The sequence below is a fragment of the Leucoraja erinacea genome, chromosome 16 (assembly GCF_028641065.1).
Source record: "Leucoraja erinacea ecotype New England chromosome 16, Leri_hhj_1, whole genome shotgun sequence".
Lineage (NCBI taxonomy): Eukaryota > Metazoa > Chordata > Chondrichthyes > Rajiformes > Rajidae > Leucoraja > Leucoraja erinaceus.
In genome coordinates this window covers 44237578-44264021 of record NC_073392.1, presented here as the reverse complement: position 1 = coordinate 44264021, position 26444 = coordinate 44237578, and the positions used below count along the sequence as shown (strand labels likewise).

The window sequence follows — 26444 nt, the reverse complement described above, 5'->3', positions numbered from 1 at the left end:
TTTGATAGCCTCAGGGAAGAAGGATCTCCTGTGGCGTTCTGTCCTGCTTAATATGTTCAAATATTATCACTGTCCTGATTTATATAACTGATATATATTTTATGCATAACATATATATATTTGTGAAACTGTGAAATTTTATAGCGAACAGGCCAATTCCCAAATAAACTTTTAACAGCCATGAAATATTTATTTAAGTTTAGTTTAGTTGAGAGAAACAGTATGGAAACATTCTGTATCCACACTGTATGACTTCGGCCCACAGCTCAGCAATCCCCACACACTAACACTATCCTACCTAGGACAATTTACCATTTTTACCAAAGCCAACTAACCTACAATCCTGTACGTCTTTGGAGTGTGGGAGGAAACTGGTGGACCTGGGGAGAATGTACAAACTCCGTATAGACAGCATCCGTAGTCAGGATTGAACCCAGGACTCTGGCGCTGCAAGGTAGCAACTCTACTGCTGTGCCACCGTGTGGCCCTCTTATTCTTATGACTTGTTGTGCAATGAAGCAACCCATTCATCATGACTTACATTTTAAAAAGTGTGTTTGATGTTTTGAGTTACTGGAGACTGCAATGGCTGTTATTCTGCAGCTCCAACAGGATCTATAGCTTGTGCAAGTATCACACATGGAGTGTGAGGTAAAGGCGATATTGTATAGGTAATAATGGCTGACTATCTTCTGTAAACCGTCAGGACTGGGATGTACAGCTTTCCTCTGGTTGACTCAGGAACGTTTGGCAAATGGAGGCGACGGATGAGAGCAATTCACAGATTGGAAAGCTGTTTCACCTAGGAATTTTCAGTAATTCTTAGGATCTTCCCAAAAGGTGACAAATCAATTTAATACTATACATGACAAAGAAATAGTACATTTGCAGAAGCACAGGACTTTGTGAAGCGACACAGATATGTTTAAGATCAGTTCAAGCTGGATTACTATTTGTAACTTGGAGTTGGTTACATACATACCTGGAGCCAGTTATTGAAAGTTGAAAAGTGCGCACTTGATGCCAACTCCTTTAAAATAAATGAAGTAAAATGTCAAATTGGCAAAACAAGTGAGGTTATTACAAAATAACTAGAAAAGAGACCAAAAGATTTGGAATACCGATTATTTTAGGCTTTGAAAGGGATAGTGTAGGTTGCATATATTTATATTCTACTTACTGTTAATATATCCCCAAAGCACATCATCCCATCTCCAGCATAGCCTTGAAGGCAGGTACATTTCCGGTTCCCATTCTTAGTGGGTTCACATTCAGCCTGAAGATGGAAACAATTAGTTTTCATGGCAGGATATTACATTACACTTTATGCAAGTGGCCAATTTTATTGAACACATATGGAAATTAGGCAGATCAAGGTTCTAATATTCTGTGTTTTAAATCCCAACCTTATTTTTATTTCCATGCAGCATCTCTTCTTGAGACCTTTTCTCAGATCTTAGCTGACTGATAAATAGGGAGATTACTCAATAATAGACTAATTCTTTTCAGAAGGAGTGTAATATGGACTCTCTCTTTCTTTAATTCAACTCAATAGTTCAATGGTTCACCAGGACTTTATTTGTCACATATGTAACTGCACAGTGGAATTATTTTTGCACATATTACACAAGTGGGCACCGCCAATTCAAAGTCTAAAGTCGGGTCGGCCCACAGCAATGTAGTAACAATGCATTAATATGATTTTGTTTTACCAATACGTGGCATCCACCATTCTCTTCTACGCATGGATCAATTATCGAGCATATCATGCCGTCACCAGCAAATCCCCTCTTGCACACACAATGACTCTAATGCAATGGGGTGAAACAAAAAGTTGGTTATTGGACACTTTTGCATTTTTCTGTCAAAATGTTAGAGGATTCACAAATGATCAATGTAAAGCAAAAATTACCGTATTCGATGGTGAAACCAAATGAAATAATCATGATGCAATTATCTATTGCCATGGCGGCTCAGCAGTAGAGTTGCTACCTTATAGCTCCAGAGACCTGGGTACAATCCTGACTACGGGTGCTGTCTGTAAGGAGTTTGTACTTCTCCGCGTGACCGCGTGGGTTTTCTCCGAGAGCTTCAGTTTCCTCTCACACTCCATAGACGTGCAGGTTTGTAAGTTAATTGGCTTGGTGTAAAAATGGAAATTGTCCCTAGTGTGTGTAGGATAGTGTTAATGTGTGGTCGGCGCTGGTCGGCACGGACTCGTTGGGCCGAAGAGCCTGTTTCCATCGCTAAACTAAAAAACTAAACTAAACAGTGTACAAAATTACTTGATGAAGTGTGGCTCATGCAATTCACAGTACATAGACGTCTTTCCTCGAGTTGCACATTCTTGTGTATGTAACAGAAGAGACAATAGTAGATTCAACTAGGAGTAATAAAGTAGATCAGGTCTAGTAATTAAAGCTGGGTGGGCTTTTTGAGAGTAGTGACCACAATATGAAAAACCTTGAGGTCAAAACAAAACTAGCATAATTTCAGTACAATAACAAAGTCTTCGGTATGGAAAAGGGATATCCGTTTGTGGATTAGACCAGATGGGAAGAGAAAATGTCAAAGAACTACAGATGAAAACGCTGTTTTACATTCATCAAAATATGATCTGTATCTATTATTGCCATGTATACGGCTTACTCCGTGACCTCCAATCAAACAAGGAATTTCATTGGGCCCTGGTGTACCAGACAATAAATTGATGACGTAAAACTAATCAGAATTTGATTTTCACAAAAACTATTCCATGACACATGTCCATTGACACCCAAGATCTCCATGATGGTGCAATTGGCGTGCTAATTAATCTATAAATAATCTTCCATATCCCGCAACATTGCTCTCTCTCCCCATCCCCCCCACTCGCAACAAGGGCAAAGTCCCCCTAGTCCTCACCTTTCACCACACTAGCCGTCACATACAACAAGTAATCCTCCGTCAGTTTCGCCGCCTCCAACGAGACCCCACCACTAGCCACATCTTCCCATCTCCCCCCGTCTGCTTTCCACAAAGACCGCTCCCTCCGTAACTCCCTTGTCAATTCTTCCCTTCCCTCCCGCACCACCCCCTCCCCGGGCACTTTCCCTTGCAACCGCAAGAGATGCCACACTTGTCGCTTTACCTCCCCCCTCGACTCCATTCAAGGACCCAAGCAGTGGTTCCAGGTGCGACAGAGGTTCACCTGCATCTCCTCCAACCTCATCGATTGCATCCATTGCTCTAGATGTCAGCTGATCTACATCGGTGAGACCAAGCGCAGGCTTGGCGATCGTTTCACCGAACACCTCCGCTCGGTCCGCATTAACCAACCTGATCTCCCTGTGGCTCAGCTCTTCAACTCCCCCTTCCATTCCAAATCCGACCTCTCTGTCCTGGGCCTCCTCCATGGCCAGAGTGAGCACCACCGGAAATTGAAGGAGAAGCACCTCATAGTCTGGGCAGTCTGCACCCTAGCGGCATAAACATTGAATTCTCCAATTTCCGGTAGCCCTTGCTGTCTCCTCACCTCCTCAGCTCTCCCTCAGCCCTCTGGTTCCTTTTTCCTTTCTTCCCCCCACACCCCACACCCTCCATCAGTCTGATGAAGGGTTTCGGCCCGAAACGTTGCCCATTTCCTTCGCTCCATAGATGCTGCTGCACCCGCTGAGTTTTCCAGCATTTTTGTCTACCTAATCTAACAACCAAATTGTCTTTGGAATGATGAAGGAAACTGGAGCAACTGGGGTGGACACACAGTCACAAGGAGACGGTTTAAACACCACACAGCCAGCTCTGAGGATCAAAATCAAAGCTGAGATATTAGAGCTGTGAGGCAGCTGTACTGCCTGGAGCACCACTCAGACACCATTGAACAAAAGGAGGATAAAATGCCAGAATATATCCAAGCACCTTGAGGGTAATAGGGAAAGAAATAGCAGAGGCCACATATACGATTCAATACGATACGATACAACTTTATTTATCCCAGGAGGGAAATTGATCAAAATTAAATATATGGCCACCTTGACTTTAAACTAACCTGCTCACTTTGAGTGGGTTGGTTTAAAGGGAACATGTCTTTCACATTTAGAAGTCAAACATTTACATGTAAAAAGTAGTGAGTGAAATTCTTGACCTCCAGTGGTGGACAAAGCTCCCATCGCTTGGCAGGGTCAGTGTAAAATTGCAGCCTGGGGTGAAACGTGATTTTGTGGCTTAATGTTCAGAGATATGGACTATCAGCCCAAAACCAGACCTCTGGTGGTTTTCCACAAGGTTTAGTTTAGTTTAGTTTAGAGATACAGGGAGGAAACAGGCCTTTTGGCCCACACAGTCCACACTGATCAGCGACCTCCTTACACTAGCACTATCCTACACACCAGAGACAATTTACTATTTTTACCGAAGCCAATTAACCTCCAAACCTATATGTCATTGGGGTATGGAAAGAAACCGGGGCACCCAGAGAAAACCCACACGGTCACAGGGAGAACGCACATAAGGTCATAAGTAATAGGAGCAAAATTAGGCCATTCAGCCCATCAAGTCTACTCTGCCATTTAATCATGGCTGATCTATCTCTCCCAACACCATTCCTGCCATCTCCCCACAACCCCTGGCACCTGTACTAATCACAAATCTATTTATCTCTGCCTTAAATATATCCATTGACTTGGCCTCCACAGCCTTCTGTAGCAAATCATTCCACAGATTCACCACCCTCTGACTAAAGAAATTCCTCATCTCCTCCCTAAAAGAATGTCCTTTAATTCTGAAGCTATGATCACTAGTCCTAGACTCTCCCATTAGTGGAACCATCCTCTCCACATCCACTCTATCCAAGCCTTTCGCTATTCTATATGTTTCAATGAGGTTGCCCCTCACTTTTCTAAACTCCAGTGAGTACAGGCAAAGTGTCAAATGCTCATCATATGTTAACCCACTCATTCCTGGAATCATTCTTGTAAACATTCTTGGGATCATTCTTGTACAAACTCCAATCGGACAGTACCCGTAGAGAGGAGCGAACCCGGATCTCTGGCACTGTAAGGCAGCAACTCTACTGATGTGCTACGGTGCAGCCCCAGGCTGTTGTGGCTGGCCTGCACATGTCATCTCTACTTGTGCTGAAGAGATGACCCCCCCCCATCCATGAAGCCACATGGCACCATACACTTACACCAGAAATCTCCAACCCTGGCTCCAAAGAGAGTTGTGCATCTGTGGAATTCTCTGCCACAGAAGGCAGTGGAGGCCAATTCAATGGATGTTTATATATATAGAATTTTCAGGCTAACGGAATCAAGGGATATGGGGAGAAAGCAGGGACGGAGTAATGATTTTGGATGATCAGCCATAATCATATTGAATGGCGGCACTGGTTCAAAGGGTCGAATGGCATACACCTGCACCTATTTTCTCTGTTTCTATGTTTTATCTGATCTCTGGGCGGGGTAACCCGAGGCTCTGTTCCCCCATTCATTCATACATATTTCACTGTCCTCTACAGATGCAAATACTTTCACCTTCACTAGCATCCAATACAATGTTTTGATCAGACTATCCATCTCACGCCTATCGCAAAACAAGGGGGAAGCTTAACAAAGTGGTACCTGTCCGGGACCAATATATTGACAGTCAGCATTTTCGTCACATCCTCCTCGTGAGCTCAATAAGCATTCATTTATTTCAATGCAGTCTCGCCCATCGCCAGTCCATCCAGTGTTACATAGGCAGGTCACATTCCCAGGACCTAGATTAAAACATTCTGCCTGTAATTTAAAAACAAACACCTGTAAAGGATGCTGAACAATTCCTTTGGCTAACACTGTAACCTTTCTTTATGTTCAGTTAGATTATCAGTTTCTGATGTCAGCTGAAGGAACTCCAGGGATTACTGAGCCTCACCACAATTGTCAGGAGCTGTTAATGTTAGTTTTAAATCTGGAGCATTTACTCCATTTGCAGCAGGATGGCAGAACAGATTGCTATCAAATGGCCCAGAACTTAATAGAAATAACAAAGTTCAAAGCATGCACACATCGGGCCAACGTAACCACAACAGTCTCAATTTGCACCACATGCCAAGCTAAATATTTTGTAAAAAGGAGATTACAAAAGAAATCTCAACTTTTGTTTTCAAAATACTGTACTTCATTTTGGTGCGACAAATATAGAAGGAATATCATGTTCCAAATAGTCCGAATAATGAAAGAAAGTACAAATAGTCTGGTTCTATGGAGATTGCTTGTAAAAATATTTGTTTTTGTACAAATCCTGTCAGAATTTGGGGAGATATGGGGAGAGTATTGATGTTTGCACACGTGTAGATGGCTGATGTGATGAGAAGTTCAGGGAGATTTAAGGATTTGAATTAACTATTAAACGTTTGGGTACAGTAAACCTTTTGTTACGACGGGCCACGAAGGGTGGAGGCGTTGTGTCCATTATTGCCGATTGTCCGCTATAACAGAGTGATGGGGTAAATGCCAAGGTCAGGAGGGAAGAACCTTGGCATTGGGGGTTTAAACAAGTGGGAACCGCAGAGCCCCCGACCCTACACTGGGTGCTAGGAACGGGCCCAGTACACACGCCGCCTTCAACCTGCTCACTCTCTCCGCCCCCGCAACCAGAAGCTCCCGCCACATGCCGCCAGCTGTCTGGGTACCTGGCGGAAGTGGGGGGGGGGGGGGGGGGGGAGGGGGGGACAGTACATCCAGGAGTCTCGGTCCGCTACAACCAAAATCCATAGACAGAGGTCCGTTATTGCGAGGGTTTACTGTATCGCCTCACAATGCAACTCGAGTCTGGAGAAAGGTTCTGATCTGGTCTATTCCTTTTTGCCATAGATGTTGCCTGACCCGCTGAGTAACTCCAGCATTTTGTTTCAATCTTATGTAACTGGCCCCTCCCCACCAAAACCCATGATCCCCAAACGACTCCCGGATCCATCCAATGTTTTGAGCTTCTGATTCCTTGATCCTTCTCGTACCCCAAATGATCCACTCATCTGGTTCCCAGCAATCATTACCGTACACTGGCATGGCACCGATCCCCTGCCAACTGAGCACCAACAGCTCCAATCCGGTGTGGGGGGGGGCTGCCGAGAACAAAGGGGGCCATTGCGGACTATAATGAACACTTTGAAACTTTGTCGGCTCCCTATAGGTGGCGACACTCGTCAAGAATGTTTATTGTCAACTCAGCTTCAACCCGGCTCAAATGCCCTTATCACCAGTTTCTTTGTATCCATCATGCAACAATTCCAACTTGACCAAATCATCCCCAAACACACCCTGTCCCTCACTGGGGTTCATCCCACATCCACACGACCATCAATATCTCCTGAACCCCAACATTGCGAAATACTATCCCTCACTTGCAAGTAGGCCACTGATTAAATGTTAATGACTGTAATTAGTATAGATGGTTGGGATGATGTGATGGACCAAAGGGTCTGTTTCTATGTTCTGTGACTTAATAACTCCATAACTTTGACTCTTTTCATACCTGCCCCCTTACCTCCGCAGCAGATTCGTTTTTAGTCCCAAACGTCGCTTAATGATTCTTGCCTCACCTTAGAAACATAGACAATAGGTGCAGGAGTAGGCCATTCGGCCCTTCGAGCCTGCACCGCCATTCAATATGATCATGGCTGATCATCCAACTCAGTATCCCGTACCTACCTTCTCTCCATACCCTCTGATCACCTTTAGCCACAAGGGCCACATCTAACTCCCTCTTAAATATAGCCAATGAATTGGCCTCAACTACCTTCTGTGGCAGATTCACCACCACTCTCTGTGAAAAAAGTTTTTCTCATCTCGGTCCTAAAGGACTTCCCCCTTATCCTTAAACTGTGACCCCTTGTACTGGACTTCCCCAACATCGGGACCAATCTTCCTGCATCTAGCCTGTCCAACCCGTTAAGAATGTTGTGTGTTTCTACAAGATTCCCCCTCAATCTTCTAAATTCTAGCGAGTACAAACCGAGTCTATCCAGTCTTTCTTCATATGAAAGTTCTGACATCCCAGGAATCAGTCTGGTCAACCTTCTCTGTACTCCCTCTATGGCGAGAATGTCTTTCCCCAAATTAGGAGACCAAAACTGTACGCAATACTCCAGGTGTGGGCTCACCTGTACAACTGAAGTAGAACCTCCCTGCTCCTATACTCAACTCCACCTTATCTCTGCATCCTGTACCCTTTGTTGACACCTTGAGAATGCCTCATAACTACAAGCTGGTGGATCTAATATTGGATTAGACAAACAACAGAATGGTGGTCTTGCTCACATTCTCAGCACATCCTCCACGATTAGGAGTTTTACAAAGATCCTCAACTTGACAGGAAATTCCATCACCTTTATATCCATCCTTACATCGGCATCTAGGGAGAAGGCAAAAAGATTAAATTTATAGCTTATTTGAAACAATTTATCTTGGATTTCCCAGGATATTGGATCCACTCTTTCAAAGAAAGCACGCCCTTTCCTCCTGGGGATTGCTACCTGCATGGACATGTGGCTCAAATGTACTGCAGATTTAATGTGTACGAAGGAACTGCAGATGCTGGTTTACACCGGGGATATACTGGTGTAACTCAGTGGGACAGGCAGCAGCTCTGGAGAGAAGGAATGGGTGATGTTTCAATAGACAATAGACAATAGGCGCAGGAGTAGGCCATTCGGTCCTTCGAGCCAGCACCGCCATTCACTGTGATCATGGCCGATCATCCACATTCAATACCCTATTCCTGCCTTCTCACCATATTCCCTGACTCCGCTATCTTTACGAGCTCTATCTAACTCTCTCTTGAAAGCATCCAGAGAATTGGCCTCCAGTGCCTTCTGAGGCAGAGAATCCCACAGATTTACTACTCTCTGGGTGAAAAGGTTTTTCCTCATCTCTGTTCTAAATGGTCTACACCTTATTCATAAACTGTGGCCCCTGGTTCTGGAGTCCCCCAACATCGGGAACATGTTTCCTGCCTCTAGCGTGTCTAAACCCTTAATAATCTTATATGTTTCAATAAAATGCCCTCTCATCCTTCTAAATTCCAGAATATACAAGCCCAGCCGCTCCATTCTATCAACATATGACAGTCCCGCCATCCCGGGAATTAACCTCGTGAACCTTCTTCAGAACCAGTCTCGGCCCGAAACGTCACCCATTCCTTCTCTCCAGAGATGCTGCCTGCCCCGCTGAGTTACTGCAGATTTAAACATCACCCTCATTCTCTGCAGTCAACCAGATCAATGGATCAATGGCTGATCAGGCAGGAACACTTGCAGGGTGAGGTCACTGCTGAGCTCAGGGCAGGGTTCATGGGGATGAAGAGTACACTTGTTGTGGGATATGTTGCTGGCTCTGGTGGGGCGGGTTGCGTGACGGATGGACAAATGGTGATCAACAGTGGCCCTCATCACTTGGCGGGAAGTCCTCAGGAGTGCAGGCATGGCCTGATTGGTCAATTGCAGTGACCCTAACTATGAAATTAGGGGTAGTGTTAAATCCAAGGAAGAGGCATATAAATTGGCCAGAGCAAGCAGCAAACCAGAGGACTGGGAGAAATTTAGAATTCAACAGAGGAAGACAAAGGGGTTAATTGAGAGGTAAAATAGAGCATGAAAGAAAGCTTGCGGGGAATATAAAAACTGACTGTAAAAGCTTCTTTAGATATGTGAAGAGGAAAAGATTAGTGATGACAAATGTAGGTTCCTCACAGTCAGAAACAGGTGCATTTATAGGTGGGACGACAGATGGCGCAATGGGCTAAGTGTTCGGCTGGCGACCGGAAGGTAGCCGGTTCGAATCCCGCTTGGAGTGCAGAGTGCATACTGTCGTTGTGTCCTTGGGGCAAGACACTTCACCCAACTTTGCCTGTGTGTAAATGTAATGTAATTATGTGAAGCACTTTGGGGTCAATGCAAGTTGACTAAAAATGTGCTATAAATAAAGGAGATTATTATGATTATTGATTATTATAATGGGGAAACAAGAGTGGTGAATGGTAGACCAGTTGCCACAAGTACTTTGGTTCACGGCTATGGAAACACAAACAATCTCCCTTGAAAGGGGACTAGGGGATGAGGATCTAGTGCGATACTGAGGAACTGAAGGAAATGATCACGTCGTGAAATGGGTGCAGGGTAAACTGTTAGGACCTGAAGGCAGATAAATTCCCACGGCCTGATGGTCTGCATCCCAGAGTAAAGGTGATGGCCCCAGAAATCGTGGATGCATTGATGATCATTTTCCAATGTTCTATAGATTCTGGATCCATTCCTGTGGATTGGAGGGTAGCTAATGTAACCCCACTTTTTAAGAGAGGAGGGAGAGAGAAAACACAGAATTATTGACCGGTTAGCCTGACATTGGTAATGGGGAAGATGCTGGAGTCGATTATTAAAGATGTTATAGCAGCACATTTGGAAAGCAGTGACAGGATCGGTCTAGGTCAACATGGATTTACCAAGGGGAAATCATGCTTGACTATCTGTGGTGTATCTGGGCTTTCAAAAAGCCTTTGACAAGGTCCCACGCAAGTGATTAGTGTGCAAAATTAGAGCACATGGTATTGGGGGTAGGGTATTGACATATATAGAGAACTGGTTGGCAGACAGGAAGCAAAGAGTGGGAATCAACAGGTCCTTTTCAGAATGGCAGGCAGTGACTAATAGGGTGCTGCAAGGCTCGATGCTGGGACCCCAGTTATTTACAATATATATTAACGATTTAGACGAGGGAATTAAATGTAACATCTGCAAGTCTGCAGATGACACAAAGCTGGGTGGCAGTGTGAGCTGCGAGGAGGATGTTAGGAGGCTGCAGGGTGACTTGGATAGGTTGGGTGAGTGGGCAGATGCAGTATAAAGTGGATAAATGTGAGGTTATTCACTTTGGTGGCAAGAACAAGAAGGCAGATTAGGAAAAGGGGAGATGCAATGAGACCTAGGTGTCTTTGTACATCAGTCACTGAAAGTAAGCATGCAGGTACAGCAGGCAGTGAAGAAAGCTAATGGCATGTTGGCCTTCATAACGAGAGGGTTTGAGTATAGGAGCAGGGAACAACTGCAGTTGTACAGGGCCCTAGTGAGACCGCACCTGGAGTATTGTGTGCAGTTTTGGTCTCCTAATTTGAAGAAGGACATTCTTGCTATTGAGGGAGTGCAGCGTAGATTCACCAGGTTAAATCCCAGGATGGCGGGACTGACATATGATGAAAGAATGGACTGACTGGGCTTACAGTATATTCAAAGGATGAGAGGTGATCTTATAGAAACATATAAAATTCTTAATGGATTGGACAGACTAGATGCAGGAAAAATGTTCCCGATGTTGGGTGAGTCCAGAACCAGGGGTCACTGTTTAAGAATAAGGAGTGGGCCATTTAGGACTGAGATGAAGAAAAACATTTTCAGCCAGAGATTTATGAATCTGTGAAATTCTCTGCCACAGAAGGCAGAGGCCAATTCACTGGATCTATTCATGAGAGAGTTAGATATAGCTCTTGGGGCTAATGGAAAGAAGGGATATGGGGAGAAAACAGGACCAGGGATGATCAGCCATGATCATATTGAATGGCAGTGCCTGCTCGAAGGGCCGAATGGCCTAATTCTGCAACTATTTTCTTTGTTTCTATGAGCTAGTGAGGAGCAAAGTTGACAGAGAGTTTCACTAATAGAAGGGCTTTACTGGTAAGCACACTGGATCTGGATGTGATAGTTTTGCTTTGCCTATAAATAGCACTGCTGGTAATGTTTAGGCAAACAATCCACTCCCTTATCTTTTCACACCGGTCAGGTTTGCTATCCACAGAAAACTGACGAAATGTGTTAAAAATAGAATCACATAAATTGAATGCATGCAGCCTTATCCACACAGTTAAATGCCCAATTCCACCTCTTCAGAGCATACTGGAACCATTAACAAAGAAATGTGTAAACTTGGCACAAGGTGTGTACATGTTTCAGATCATTAGCTTTTTAACCTCTCACCTGAACCCAGCACATCTCATTGGGAGTTAAAATGTCCCCCGATAGGTTTAAAGAGTGAGAATCTCAAACATGTCAACAAGGGCAGATTAGTATGGATGTAAAGATAATAATCCTTCTGGATATGATTGTGAAACGCATATTTCCAGTAATAGAGATCTTGCATTATATCCAATTCACACCATCTTCCAGTGAAAATTAGCCGTGGATATTTAGTTCACCACGTTTATGCTGCAAACTATTACCGCTAGTTTGGCTTCCTCTTTAATGGCATTGACTGCTAAGGAAGTCAGACAATTAGATAGAATTAGATAGATAGAATTTATTGCCACACAACCAGGGTCAGTGGAATTTGGGTTGTCAGCAGCGATACAATAATAAAGAACACACAACCACAATAAAACTGTAACACAAACATTCACCACAGCAATCATCACTGTGGTGGAAGGCACAGAATTTGGCCAGTCCTCCTCCATTTCCCCCCCGTGGACAGGACCAGAGTCCAGAGTCAGTCCAGGATCGGCTCTTCCTCACCGGAGACCGCGGCTTTAAGTTGGTGTAGGCCGCAGGCCGGCGGTCGAGATTTAAAGTCTCCGCCGCAGCCAGAAGCACCGTAGACTGCAGGGCCGGCGGTCGAAGCTCCCCTCCAGGGGTGATGTTAAGTCCACACCGGGCCCGCGGTAGAAGTTGGCCGCGGGCCGGCAATGGCGGCTTCTTCTTCCCCCGGGTCGGGTCCCCCACGAGGGATCCCGGGCTGTAGACGCCGCACCAGCTGGAACTCTGCAGACCGCGGCTTCAGGCTGCCGGCTGCCGCGGGCTTGCGAAACCGAGCGCTCCCCTCCGGCGAGCCCCAGCGAGGGCTCACCCGCTCCACGCCGAGAGTCCACACTGCGCCCACCGCTGAAGTCCCAGGCGCGTCTCCGTGGAAAGGCCGATCCTTGATGTTAGGCCACGGGGGAGGCAACCTGGAAAACGTCGCCTCTCCATGGAGGAGGCGACCAAAGCGGTTTCCCCCTTACCCCCCACCCCCCACCCCCCACAAGACACACCGAGGAACATCAAAAGCATACTTTAAAACATACTAAAAAAAAAAAAAAAGTGTAAAAACTAACGCGCTGCTGACATGGCTGCTGCCAGAGCAGCGCCCCCTACGATAATTGGAACCTTAATGGCTGTTTCTCTGAAATGGCCACTGAAAGGACGTGAGTGCGTGAGGGAAAATTTCCAAATCCGCATAAAGCGAGGATAGTGGTAATAGACCGTAAACAGACCTTGATGGACTGGCTGAATGGGATGAAGAAATATGACAAAGGGAAGTGCAAATTCACTCATTTTGTGGAAAGTATAAGGGGAGAAAATGTAGGTGCCATTGCACTGTTCCAAAGAGTCTGCAGGAATAGAGAGACTCAAGTGTACCTGTGTATCAACCCTTGAGGGCTCATTGAGAGAATGGATAACAAACCACACACGTCTGGAGTCAAGAGTGTTTAATTGTCATGTGTACCGACAACGAAACAATGATAGTCTTACTTGCAGCGGCATAACAATCCTGGGATTCATAAAAGCAGCAGAAAAGCAGGCACGTTTCAATGAGCCTGGGCAAAATGCAAGTGAGGTCACAATGGAGGTCACAATACAAAGACAATTTCCAAGAATGGCTGTGTGGATGAGAGAGTTCTGCTCGAAGGTTAGGGACCATTCTCCATGTAGGACGATGATAGTGTGTACAAGATCAAAACGGGTTTGGATACAGTAAATAGGAGACGCCATTACCAGTAGGCAGATGGGTAAAGGTTCAGAGGCACGCACATGAAGCTTGGGGCAAAATATACCAGTGGGATGTCTCCGGGAGTAGTCGTGCTTTGGAACCCACTGTCTGTTGTGGTTCCAATCCATTGGAACTGTGGAACTTTGCCTATATTTTCTCCCCATTCAGCCAGCCAATCAATGTATTTTTACAGTCAATTGCTGCTCTCCTTCGTTTCTCCCACTACATGGATATAGATTTATGCACATTTGGACATTTGGCCTGACATGCCCATGCCCCTATCAATGCCCATTTTTGAGAAACATCCGATAGCAACAGAAATAGTGTTCTATTTAACTGACCCCAGTTGGCCAGTTTCCCCTGCGGTCAATGCCATTAAAAAAGGTGTTCAGCTTGCAGCCACAGATTGTAGGGTAGACTCACTGAACTAAATGTGCACTGAAAAGTGAGTCATTTGTAGGGCTATTGAGAAACAGTAATGAAATGTGAATGACAATTACATTACTTGAACCCTGCACACATCTGAAGAACCAGCTGACTTCACCTTGCTGCACAACAAAGCTCTAGTTCTATACATTCAAAAAATATAAAATAACAAAGGGCATATAAAATAACAAAGGGCATTCAAATTAACTCAATTATTTGAAAATTATAGTAAATACCCTGTAATGTATCTTCCTCACAGCCAGTGAAATTTATGGAGCGATTAAAATTCCAGCAAGGAAACTCCACTGGGAAATTATGGAGGTTCATGCTCCATCATCAGCATGCATGGACCCACAGGTTTGCTAATATTTTCCCTGGGATCCCAAATAGTTACAAAGGGATGCGTCCGCTACTGGTGTGCAATTGACAAGTTTTTTGTTTTTTTAAAGCAAGAATTTCAATCCATTGCCTGGTGTTCACCATCGCTCCGCTCTGCTACCCCTCTACCTCATTTGTAACAAGGACAGAGTCCCCCTTGTCCTCACCTTCCAACCCATCAGCCGTCGTATACAGCATATAATCATCCAACATTTTCGCAACCTCAAATGGGATCACACTACTAGCCACATCTTCCCATCTCCGCCCCTTTCAGCTTTCTGCAGAGACCGTTCCCTCCGCAGCTCCCTGGTCAACTCGTCCCTTCTCACCCAAACCACGCCCTCACCAGGTACTTTCCCCTGCAACCACAAGAGATGCAAGCAGTCTTTCCAGGTGAGGCAGAGGTTCACTTGCACCTCCTCCAACCTCATCTACTGTATCCACTGTTCCAGGTGTCAGCTCCTGTATATCGGCGAGACCAAGCGCAGGCTCGGCGATCGTTTCGCTGAACACCTCCGCTCAGTCCGCCTAAACCTATCTGATCTCACAGTTACTCAGCACTTTAACCCTCTCCCATTCCCAATCTGACCTTTCTGTCCTGGGACTCCTCCATTATCAGAGTAAGGTACAATGCAAATTGGAGGAACAGCACCTCATATTTCACTTGGGTAGTTTACACCCAGCAGTATGAACATTGACTTCTCTAACTTCAAATAGCCCTTGCTTTCCCTCTCTCTCCATCCCCTCCCCCTTCCCAGTTCTCCCACCAGTCTTACTGTCTCCGACTACATTCTATCTCTGTCCCACCCACTCCCCTGACACATCAGTCTGAAGAAGGGACTCGACCCGAAACGTCACCCATTCCTTCTCGCCAGCGATGCTGCCTGTCCCACTGAGTTACTCCAGCATTTTGTGTCTACCTTCAATTTAAACCAGAATCTGCAGTTCATTCCAACACAGGTTTCAGGCACGTGCCGTGAGTAATTACTCAAGGCAGTCAGTCGGTTTTAAAAAACATTCTTAAACCGTGCATGCAGATTGTTCTCTCCGTAAAAATATAAAATAAATATAATTAACAATTCAATTTGCCCAAGGCTTCAAAATCTCCTTCATTTTTTAATTACAATGGGTGGGGGATGGAGGATGAAGGCAGGTGGTGAGATGGTGGAAAAACTGGAGCTCACCACAATAAGTTGAATCAGTTGTCATCTTATTGAATGACAATACTAATTCAAGGGACCAATTGGAGGGAGAGTTCCTTTCACAGCGTGTGGAGAGTTTGTGCCAGGGGTTAAAGATGCGGGGAGGGCAGGAGCGTTGAGAAGGAGGGGGTCGGAGATCATGTCAGTAACTCACTCACCACTGCTGCAGCGCTCCAGACACGGACAGCAGAACTGGCCGCCACTTCCGGGGAGGGAAGCAGCTCGGGTGACTGCGAGTGTCCGCCGGGATCGGACAGCCCCTTCTGCCGGGCCACTCACCTCTGGCAGTGCTCTCCAACTGAACACCTCTCAACTGCCGCTCGCCGGCTTCGCTCATGTCAGACACTTCCCGCAAATCCCTAAATTCCGACAGTAGAGTAACCTCAATTGGTCCCTTGAGTGCGCTGTCGGAATTTAAGGATTTACGGGAAGCGGCTGACATGAGTGAGGCCGGCGAGCGGCAGGAGAGAGATTTTCAGACGGAGAGCACTGCCAGAGGTGGGCGGGGGCCGGCAGAACTGGCTGTCCACTCGCAGCCACTCGAGCTAATTCATTCCCCGGCCACAATGCGGTGGCTCCGTGCCCGGAACGTCGCAAATTGGTTACTGGCCCCGATCCTCTCCTTCACAACGCTCCTGCCCTCCCCGTAACTTTACCTCAGGCCAGACTCCTCAAACACTGTGAAAGGAGCTCCCCCCACCGCGGGAAATATGGTATTTAAAAACATAAAGCACCAAGAATGTACTTACCACATTATTGGTGCACAAACTCCATTCTTCTCTCTTTGTGTCCTAAGATACTCTTAAAATAATGACAATCCATATTTGAAAAAGCCGCCAGGAAACGTGCGCTGCACATGTGCATTACAGCCAAGGCAGAATTTCAGCTTCCTTCAGTCCCGCTTGTCATTGACGGCTTGAAGCAGCGCTGACGGCACGTGGACTGCACAGACCTTTGCACGTTACAAGTGCTGCGGTTGAAAGGCACGGAGAATTATGCCGACCTCAGAGATCGATCTCTTAATAGGCATAATTCTCCCATGCCTTTACTATTTATATTTAATAATTACCATGTCATAATTTTAGTCAGGGTAGGCAGTGCCTACCTTGCCCACCCTGACGGCACGTGCCTGACAGGTTTGCAGGTTAATTGGCTTGGCATAATTGTAAATTGTCCCGAGTGTGTTTAGGATAGAGTTAATGTGCGGGAATCACTGGTCGGCGCAGACTCACTGGGCCGAAGGGCCTGTTTCCGCTCTGTATCTCTAAACTAAGCTAAAATAAATTCAAAGGTATTTGGATAACTACATGGATAGTAAGTGCTTAGAGGGATATAGATCAAATATGGGCAGATGGGACTAGCATCTTGGCGAGCATGGACGACTTGGGCCGAAGGGCCTTTTTTGTTGTATCGTTCTAGGACTCTTTAAAAATAATTAGTTCAGTTGTCTAAGGCTCTCAAGTATGAAACACTCTACCTAAATGCAAGTCACTAAAAAAAAAATTACTTTAATTTAATGACTGAAAATATCAAAGTGAAATTTGTTCTTTGTAATTCTTGGTTTTCTTACCTGGCTGTATCATTGTGGTATTCACACACGGCAAATGCATGACAATACTGAGATAAACTATATGGGCCACACGGCTCGGTCTTCTGGTCACAGAATGTGCCTGTGAATCCCTCCATGCACGTGCCAGGCTGGCAAATGCCAGAGTTTTCAGGTCTGTTATCACAAATGCCGTGCAAGCAAGGGCAGTCTGCAAAGGAAGAAATACAAAGACAAGTCTCAAAGCTCTCATTCGGCACGCTTGCATTCTCTCTACTCAGGGACATTGGCCCTCTCCTTCACATTTGCTACCATCAACCTCCCCCTCAAAAAAAACCAACCCAGTTTCTGCAAAACATCATCTTTGAATCCTTTCAATCGGTTTTGCTTTTGTTGCAGTATCCAAATAGCACTTATCAAAATTGTAAAACGACACCTATTACATCTGTGATCATGTTATGCCATCATACACAGACACACACACACACACAGACAGACAGACACAGACAGACAGACAGACAGACAGACAGACAGACACAGACAGACACACACACACACACACACACCTTCACCAGCCCGACATGGCAAGCGGGGGAGTGCTATCTGAGTGAAATTAACACGGTGCAAAGCCAAGGTGATACAGACACACACCACGATGAACAGGAAGGTTGTCGCTGTAATTAAGAGCTAAAGCACAGTGTATGGTAAGTGCTTTAAAAGAGGGGGGTGGGGGGGAAAGAGGGGTGAAAGGGGGGAGAAGCAGGGAGAAGGAATGGAGCCAACTTTTACGAAGCCAGAGATACACGGCTGTGAAGCTCGGCGGACATTTAACATTACCGGTCGGTTATCCTTGGTTCTGAAAACTACCGCTTCTGCTTTTTTTGCCAATGAAATTCACCGGTCAGCACCGGCTACAACCTACGAGAACTCTAGACCTCCTGGCAACCCACTAGGACCCCCTGGCGACCCACCTACATCACGAGAATTCTCACTACTCTTCATGGCGGCTTCATTCTGGTCACCCCTATTTTTTCAACATGTTGAAAAATTTGCAGCGAACATAATGAGGCCCAGAATGCGGGAACTCCTCGCGGCCATGAAGGCGACTCCCAGGCAACCACCATGTGGCGACCACAGAGGCTCCTGCAGTCGCCTAAAAAGTCACCTAAGTGGGACAGGTCCATAAGCAGAGTACCACGTGAAATTACCACCGTCCATGCCCAAACACATTGGGTCAGTCCTCTGTCGCAACCAACATCTCTCGTACTTGTTCCTACTGACATCAGATTTCATGTACATGTACTTATGAATGAGATCCAACTCTACATCAGAATTGTTGTCCTCAACCCTTCAGCCGGGTCTAAATTGTCTAAAAATCCTTCTTCGTCATCCTGTACAGGATAAAGAGTCTCAGATTCATACTGCATAGAATCAAGCCCTCTGATCCACCATGTCCATGCAAATCAGTTTTAGCACAGTAGTGCAATGGTAGAGTTGCTACCTCACAATTCCAGAGACCTGGGTTTAATCCTGACTACTGGTGCTGTCTGTACGGGGCAACAGAATAACTTTCATTGAAGTCTCCAGTAACGTAATATATCAAACACACTTTTTAATCTTTAAATCGTGATGAGTGGGCTGCTTCATTGCATGACAGGTCAAATAAGAGGGTGGCATGGTGGTGCAGTTGTTGCCTTACTGCGTCAGTGAACCTGGTTCAATCCTGACTACGGGTGCTGTCTTTACAGAATTTGTGCGTTGTCCCTGTGACCAGGTGGGTTTTCCCCAGGTGCTCTGGTTTCCTCCCACACTCCAAAGACGTACAGGTTTGTAGATTAATTGGCTTCTGTAAATCATCCCTAGTGTACAGGATATACCTAGTGTATTGGTGATCATTGGCCAGCACAGACTTGGTGTGTCAAAGGGCCTGTTTCAATGCGGAATCTTAAACTAAATAAAATTATCAAGTACCCAGCTGTTCAATCCCATTTACTAATGCTTGTTGCAGTCTTCTGTATCCTGACAATGTGTGATATTACTTTTATCCCCAACATAAGCTCCACTGTCTCAAATATCCCTCCCACTTTCACTTATCTCAAAGTGGGATATAAATCACCATAGAAAATTACTAGCATCTCAACCAACTCTCAGATAACCTTCTGAACACAATTTCCTCAGTAAGTCAGCTTTTTGTACAATGGTGTTAGCTGATCTCAGTACCTGACCTTCCTCCTCCATTGCCAGAGTGAGGCCCAGTGCAAATTGGTGGAACAGCACCTCATATTTTGCTTGGGTAGTTTACACCCCAGCAGTATGAACATTGACTTCTCTAATTTCAGATAGTCCTTGCTTTCACCCTCCTTCTCCTTCCCAGTTCTCCCACAAGCCTACTGTTTCCGCCTCTTCCTTTCTTCCCCCCCCCCCCGAAATCAGTCTGAAGAAGGGTTTCGACCCGAAAAGTCACCTATTTCCTTCTCTCCGTAGATGCTGCCTCACCCGCTGAGTACCTCCAGCATTTTTGCCTACCTTCGATTTTTCCAGCATCTGCAGTTCTTTCTTAAACAGTACCTGATCACATTCATTAAACTAGTGGGTTTTTTTGATATGCCTGTGTCTGTGCATCTTGTAGACTATAAATCTAATGTATTTCAAGGACCCATAATCTTTAAACTCAATCTAATCTGTAAGTGGCTCCACCAATAGGGTTCTCATTCCCTCTGAAATGTTTATTAGCAAGCAAGATGGAAGTTGGGGAGAGCATCAAATGCTGGCTTATCCGCAGTACCCACATTCCAGTAAAGAACCAAAAGCAAAATAGGACTTCATACCTCGAAGTAGATAGGGGTACATTATATTAATATCCAAAATCATTGAGTCTTAGATGCTGAACATAATTTTTAACACTAGCATATATAGAGATAATAACATATATTTTCTGTGCAGATTTATATCTCACTCCAGAGATGCACTCTTGAGCATAAAATCACTGTCATACCAAACTGTTCCATCTTTCTGATGAATTGTTAAATTGTGCCCTGTCTCCTACACCTTCTATGTCAAGGAGGTAAAAGATCCCATGCTGCTCTGTTGAGCAACAGCAAAGGAGTCCTGTGTAATATTTATCCTGTAACCAACATCATTATGGTAGTTGAGGCACAAGAGATTGCAGAAGCTGGGATGTGTTGCAAAGAGACCAGCTGGAGGATCAGCAGGTTAGACAGCATCTCTGATGGGGAAATGGACCATCAATGTTTTGGGTTGAGACCCTTGATCTAGACTGTAGGAATGTAAATGTTCAGTCCAGATTAAGGGTCTCAACCTACAACGTTGACTGTCCACTTCCCTCCACAGATGCTGCCTGACACACTGGGTTCTTCCAGCTGCTCCCCTTTATCACTACAGTGGATGATCTGCTCATGAGTTCATTACTGTTTGTGAGACCTTGTGCAGAAATCATTTCCTACAATTCATGCAGCATAATTAAGGTAGTCTCTAATTTCTTGGAAATGCTTTAAAAAGCATGTGTGTGTGTGTGGAACCGCATAAATATAGTACTTGTTTTAAGTGTCATAAATATCAAAAAAAGTGCTAGAATGAGACAAGTTCTGTTTTTCTTTGCTTGATTAAACAGCACCACCCTCAATTTATCCATCTGTTTATCAACAGTTGCCAAATGACTGGATTTTATTCTGGATTGCAATGTATTTCGTTGTTTAATACTCAAATATGAGATTTAGATCAAATGTGATCTGTGTTCATATTGCATAGAATAAACTTCCAGCCGTAGAGTGTCATTATCCACCATCAGCACATGTGCAACTATTGTAGGTAACACCACCATTCTGGTAAGCTGACACCTTATAGTATGGTTGTTACAATGATGAATTGCCACCCAGCAGTTAGCAAATATAAAATGAATAAAGTTGCAGACAGTTGTAACCTGAAGGGCCTGTCCCACTGTGGCAACCTAATCCGCGAGTTCTAACGAGTTTGCCCTCGACTCATACTCGCAGCATGGTTGACAAGAGATCCTAGGAGGTCTCCGTAACTCTCCTTCATGCTCGAGGGTAGTCCCCGCGTACTCGAGGCCTCAGCTAGGTCGCGGTGTATTTTTCAACATGTTGAAAAATGCCCGCGAGTAAAAAAAGGTCGCCATGGAAAAATTCGATACATTTTTTACTCATTGGTTTAGTCGAAGTAGGTCGGCATGTTATTCGTTGGTAATCGAGGGTAGTCAAAGGTAATCGAAGGTAGTCGAAGCTAGTTTTCAACGTAGTCGAGGGAGGTCTTCAACATAGTCGAAGGAGGTCTTCAACACAACATTTTTTCAAACTCTTCTAAACTCTTCTAAACTCATGAATTAGGTCGCCACAGTGGGACAGCCTCTTAATACATCATGAAATTAGTGACACTGGGTGAAACATTGCTCTTGTTTTTGCATTCCCACTTGATTTTGCATTCATTAGAACTACTGGACAGTTCTAATTGGTGAGACCAAATCTGGAGTATGGGGTACAATTTTGGTCGCCCAATTATAGGAAGGATGTCAACAAAATAGAGAGAGTGCAGAGGAGATTTACTAGAATGTTGCCTGGGTTTCAACAACTAAGTTACAGAGAAAGGTTGAATAAGTTAGGTCTTTATTCTCTGGAGCGCAGAAGGTTAAGGGGGGACTTGATAGAGGTCTTTGAAAATGATGAGAGGGATAGACAGAGTTGATGTGGATCAGCTTTTCCCTTTGAGAATAGGGAAGATTCAAACAAGAGGACATGACTTCAGAATTAAGGGACAGAAGTTTAGGGGTAACATGAGGGGGAACATCTTTACTCGGAGAGTGGTAGCGGTGTGGAATGAGCTTCCAGTGGAAGTGGTGGAGGCAGGTTCGTTGGTATCATTTAAAAATAAATTGGATAGGCATATGGATGAGAAGGGAATGGAGGGTTATGGTATGAGTGCAGGCAGGTGGGACTAAGGGAAAAAAGATGTTCGGCACGGACTTGTAGAGCCGAGATGGCCTGTTTCCGTGCTGTAATTGTTATATGGTAACAAAGGCCCAAGTATAGAAACCAAGCCTGCCAGTTTTCTACCTGATGGGCAAACTTAAAATAATATTCATGGTATTTGTTTATATTAATTCACCTGTCATGTTAGAATAAATTTAAGGATTTTCCACGACTGAAGTTACAGAAATAAACTTGACAAAACATTACAAAAATGGTGAAATGTTATATTTTCTCTTTCTTTTAAATCCTTATTAACATTGCTATTTTTGTACCTTACTGACCTATGGTGCAGTTTTGGCCGTGTTTATTGTGTTCAGAACAAATGTGACAGGCAATTCCCTTAAAGTTTGAATAGCATTTGCATGTACCATCTCCTTCTATTCCATCAGAGCACTGTGGAAAAACAAAATCAATCATTTAGTTTAGTTTAGTTTAGAGATACAGCGCAGAAAAACAGGCCCTTCTGACCAGCGATCCCCACACATTAACACAATCCTACACACACTAGGAACAATTTACACATATCAAGCCATTTAACCTACAAACCTGTACGTCTTTAGTGTGGGAAGAAACTGAAGATCTCGGAGAAAACAAACGCGGTCACAGGGTTAATGTACAAACCCTATACAGACAGCACCTGTTGTCAGGGTCGAACCCGGATCTATGGCACTGCAAGCAATGTAAGGCAGCAACTCTACCGCTGCGCCATCATGCACCAGCTTGCTGCACCTAAACTTTGCTTAGTTCCTTCATAACTAACATTTTAGGAGATTTGGAAGATTTCTTTTAGGACATTTCAAACAAGATTTGTCTCGGCTATCAAATAATTGCACTTGCTATTACCGAATGGCAGTAACATCTCCAGGATCTCTGCAGAATTAATTGACCTTAATTAATTCAGAGTGTCTCCGAGGATCCTCCAGTGCTTCTACGCAGCGGCGGTGGAAAGCATCTTGTCCGGGAACATTACCATCTGGTTCGGGAATTGCTCTGCCAAGGACAAGAAGGCTCTGCAGAGAGTAGTGCGTTCGGCCGAACGCACTATGGGAACTTCACTCACCCCCCTGCAGGAACTATACAACAGGAGGTGCAACTCCAGAGCAAACAAAATCATGAGAGACCTCTTCCACCCCTGCAACAGACTGTTCCAGCCGCTACGGTCAGGCAAACGCCTCCGTTGCCATGCAGTGAGAACGGAGAGGTTGAGAAGGAGTTTCTTCCCAGAGGCAATTCGGACTGTAAACGCCTTTCTCACCAGGGACTAACTGTACAGAACGTTTTTTTCCTTCTATTATTTATTATGTAAAATAATATGTGTGTTATGATTGTGTTTATAATTGTTTGGTTGTTTTGTTGTTCCGCGAGCATTGCCACTTTCATTTCACTGCACATCTCGTATGTGTATGTGACAAATAAACTTGACTTGACTTGACTTGACTTGACTTGAAATTGTTGTGTTTGCTAGAAAAAAAAAGACTTATTTTGTGGATTGGAGAAGCTGACTGGATGATTAATATTGTACGGGGAACTTCCTTGCCAAAGGAACATTTACAACATGGGAACAGAAGCGAAATGGGTGAGAAAGCTTCAAATAGGAATTCCACAGTAAGGGGCCATATGTCTAAACGCCTGCATTTCTATTGCAAATCACTGTAGCTGCTAATACAGTAAGAGCAACAGCCAAACCATACCCAACAACCTCCCACAAACAACAATGCCAAAGCAATTTTGAATGACAGACACATTTTGGCCAAGAGAAAAATCCTCCACTCTTTGTCAAAATAACAGCATAAGATTTATAAAGATCCTCCTGAAAGAACAGGCAAGGTTTTGGTTTAACATTTCATGAGAAAGACATTTCAGAACGTGCAGGACACTGTACCGTAATGGAGTGTCAATGTCGATTTATGAGTCCAAGTTGCAAGAGGGGGATTTGAAACCACAGCCGTCCGACGTGGAGACTGGAATGGTGCCAACTAACTCACACTGCTTCATCACCTCAAGGGCAATGGTGAGGTGCAAGAGGCTGAAGTCAAAGCAATGTTCAGAATGCAGAAGGTTTACGGGGAACTAAAAGTTGAGTATAAAAGTACAGAGATAAGAATATTAACATTGAGGCAGGAGACCTGGAGCCAAACAAAACACAGGGATGATATACGATCTACCTGTAGAGGTATATGTGGATATGGAGCTTGGATAGAGTGGATGTGGAGAGGATGTTTCCACTAGTGGGAGAGTCTAGGAGCAAAAGCCGTAGCCTCAGAATAAATAGATGTACATTTAGAAAGGAGATGAGGAGGAATTTATTTTGTCAAAGGGGGTGAATCTGTGCAATTCATTGCTACAGGTGGCTGTGGAGGCCAAGTCAATGGGTATTTTAAGGTAGAGATTGACAGATTTGTGATTAGTAAGAGTGTCAGGGGTTATGGGGAAAGAATGGGAGTTGAGAGGGAAAGATAGATCAGCCTTGAATGGATGGCGAATGGCCTAATTCTTGATGGGCCAAATTACTTGATGGGCCAAATTACAAATTACTGCTCATATAACTTATGAACTATGAATTTACCTGTGTAGTCATATGGGTCACGGGGATGGAAGTTTAAACATGAATGCTGATGAGACAAATTCATTTGACCCTCAAGCTTCCAGCACTGGACAGGTACTGGCTGTGCAGTGTGCAAACTGTCCACATGTCCTGTGCTGTATCCATCTCAAACCGTAAACAATGGATCGAGAGTAGACAAGTGAGAGTGCAGCAAAATAGCAAGAGCAAGATGGGCCAAATAGTCTCCTTTTGCAGTTACAATGAATTAAAATACTCACAGAAGCTTTAATCAGTCCTCTTAAATGGAGGGTTATGGGAATGGAGGGTTATGGTATGAGTGCAGGCAGGTGGGGCTAAGGGGAAAAAAAAGTTGTTCGGCACGGACTTGTAGGGCCGAGATGGCCTGTTTCCGTGCTGTAATTGTTATATGGTTATATGGTTAAAAAAACTTACCAAAGTATAATTTCTTGTCAATTTTTTACTGGCCCTTTTTTCAAGAAAGAATGAACTTACTTCTCCATGTCCATAACATGGATGTTGAAAACCTCCCAGGCAGGCTTTGCAATCTGGTCCGTAGAACCCTTTACAGCATTTCCGTACCTAGACGAGAACCAAAATGGAACACATTTTAATTATCAACAAGATCTTCGGGAAGGGTATGCTTTTATTTATATTCAGTATCATAGCATGTTAACCCTATCTCCCCCTGCTCCCAGCAGAAATGTACCACAGTGGATTTTACCCCTGTAAATAGGAAGCCAACCCTGGGGTAGGAGGTAAGGTGGGAGTGGGGGGAGTAAAATTAGTGAGGTGTCTTCAATGGCTTTTTCATCGTCGGGCATTCTGCTGACACATAATGGGCAAAGATTAGTAGTTCTGGAGATCACATGTGAGTGATGAACAGGATCAGGGCCATTAAAGAGTAGATCAACCAAGGGATAAAATCCTTTGCAAGGAGCCTGGAACAATTCCAGCCCTCCTCGAGTCAACAAGGAGAAGCTTGTTGGTTGAAGATGGGCTGGATCTGCTCCTGCCCTGGCTGTGACTAACCTGGAATAGGCAGCACCGTAGAATCTCGATGCACAAGTATCAATGAGGCTCCTGCCAGCATCAATGGGATGCCAAGTGCATATACAGTAGACAAATGATCTGATTATAATGGAATGGATGGAAAATAGGTGGAGCAGCCTGGAAGAATGGTCCTATTCCCATCCGAGGAGCACATTCAGCACCAACACACCACCTGCCTCCCACTCCTTAGCATCTCCAATTCTCAGCCATGTTTTCTTCTCTTTAGATGCTGCATCACCAAAAAAACAAAACCAATAGACCAACAACCTGTTTCATAGCATAGAAAATATGTGCAGGAGTGGCCATTTGGCCCTTTGAGCCAGCAGGAACAGGGTACTGATTTTGGATGATCAGCCATGATTATATTGAATGTGATCATGGCTGATCATCCAAAATCAGTACCCCATTCCTGCTTTCTCCCCATATCCCTTGATTCCGTTAGCCCTAAGAGCTATATCTAATTCTCTCTTGAATACACCTGAATTCAAGTATGTGTACATGTGTGCATTCTGAAAACATGTA

The 26444-nt window shown here is 44.6% G+C and overlaps 1 protein-coding gene across 1 annotated transcript in view; it reads right to left on the bottom strand.

The window, feature by feature from the left end:
• The window catches only part of stab1 (stabilin 1), a 259880-nt gene that overhangs the window by 133017 nt on the left and 100419 nt on the right, over positions 1-26444 (bottom strand). The window contains exons 21-28 of the mRNA XM_055647479.1: positions 25365-25451; positions 22588-22699; positions 17328-17514; positions 8283-8376; positions 5601-5759; positions 1713-1808; positions 1181-1276; positions 983-1030 (exon numbers count right to left, since the gene is read on the bottom strand). Of these exons, the coding sequence (XP_055503454.1) occupies positions 983-1030; positions 1181-1276; positions 1713-1808; positions 5601-5759; positions 8283-8376; positions 17328-17514; positions 22588-22699; positions 25365-25451 (879 nt within the window). The remainder of the gene's footprint in view (positions 1-982; positions 1031-1180; positions 1277-1712; positions 1809-5600; positions 5760-8282; positions 8377-17327; positions 17515-22587; positions 22700-25364; positions 25452-26444) is intronic.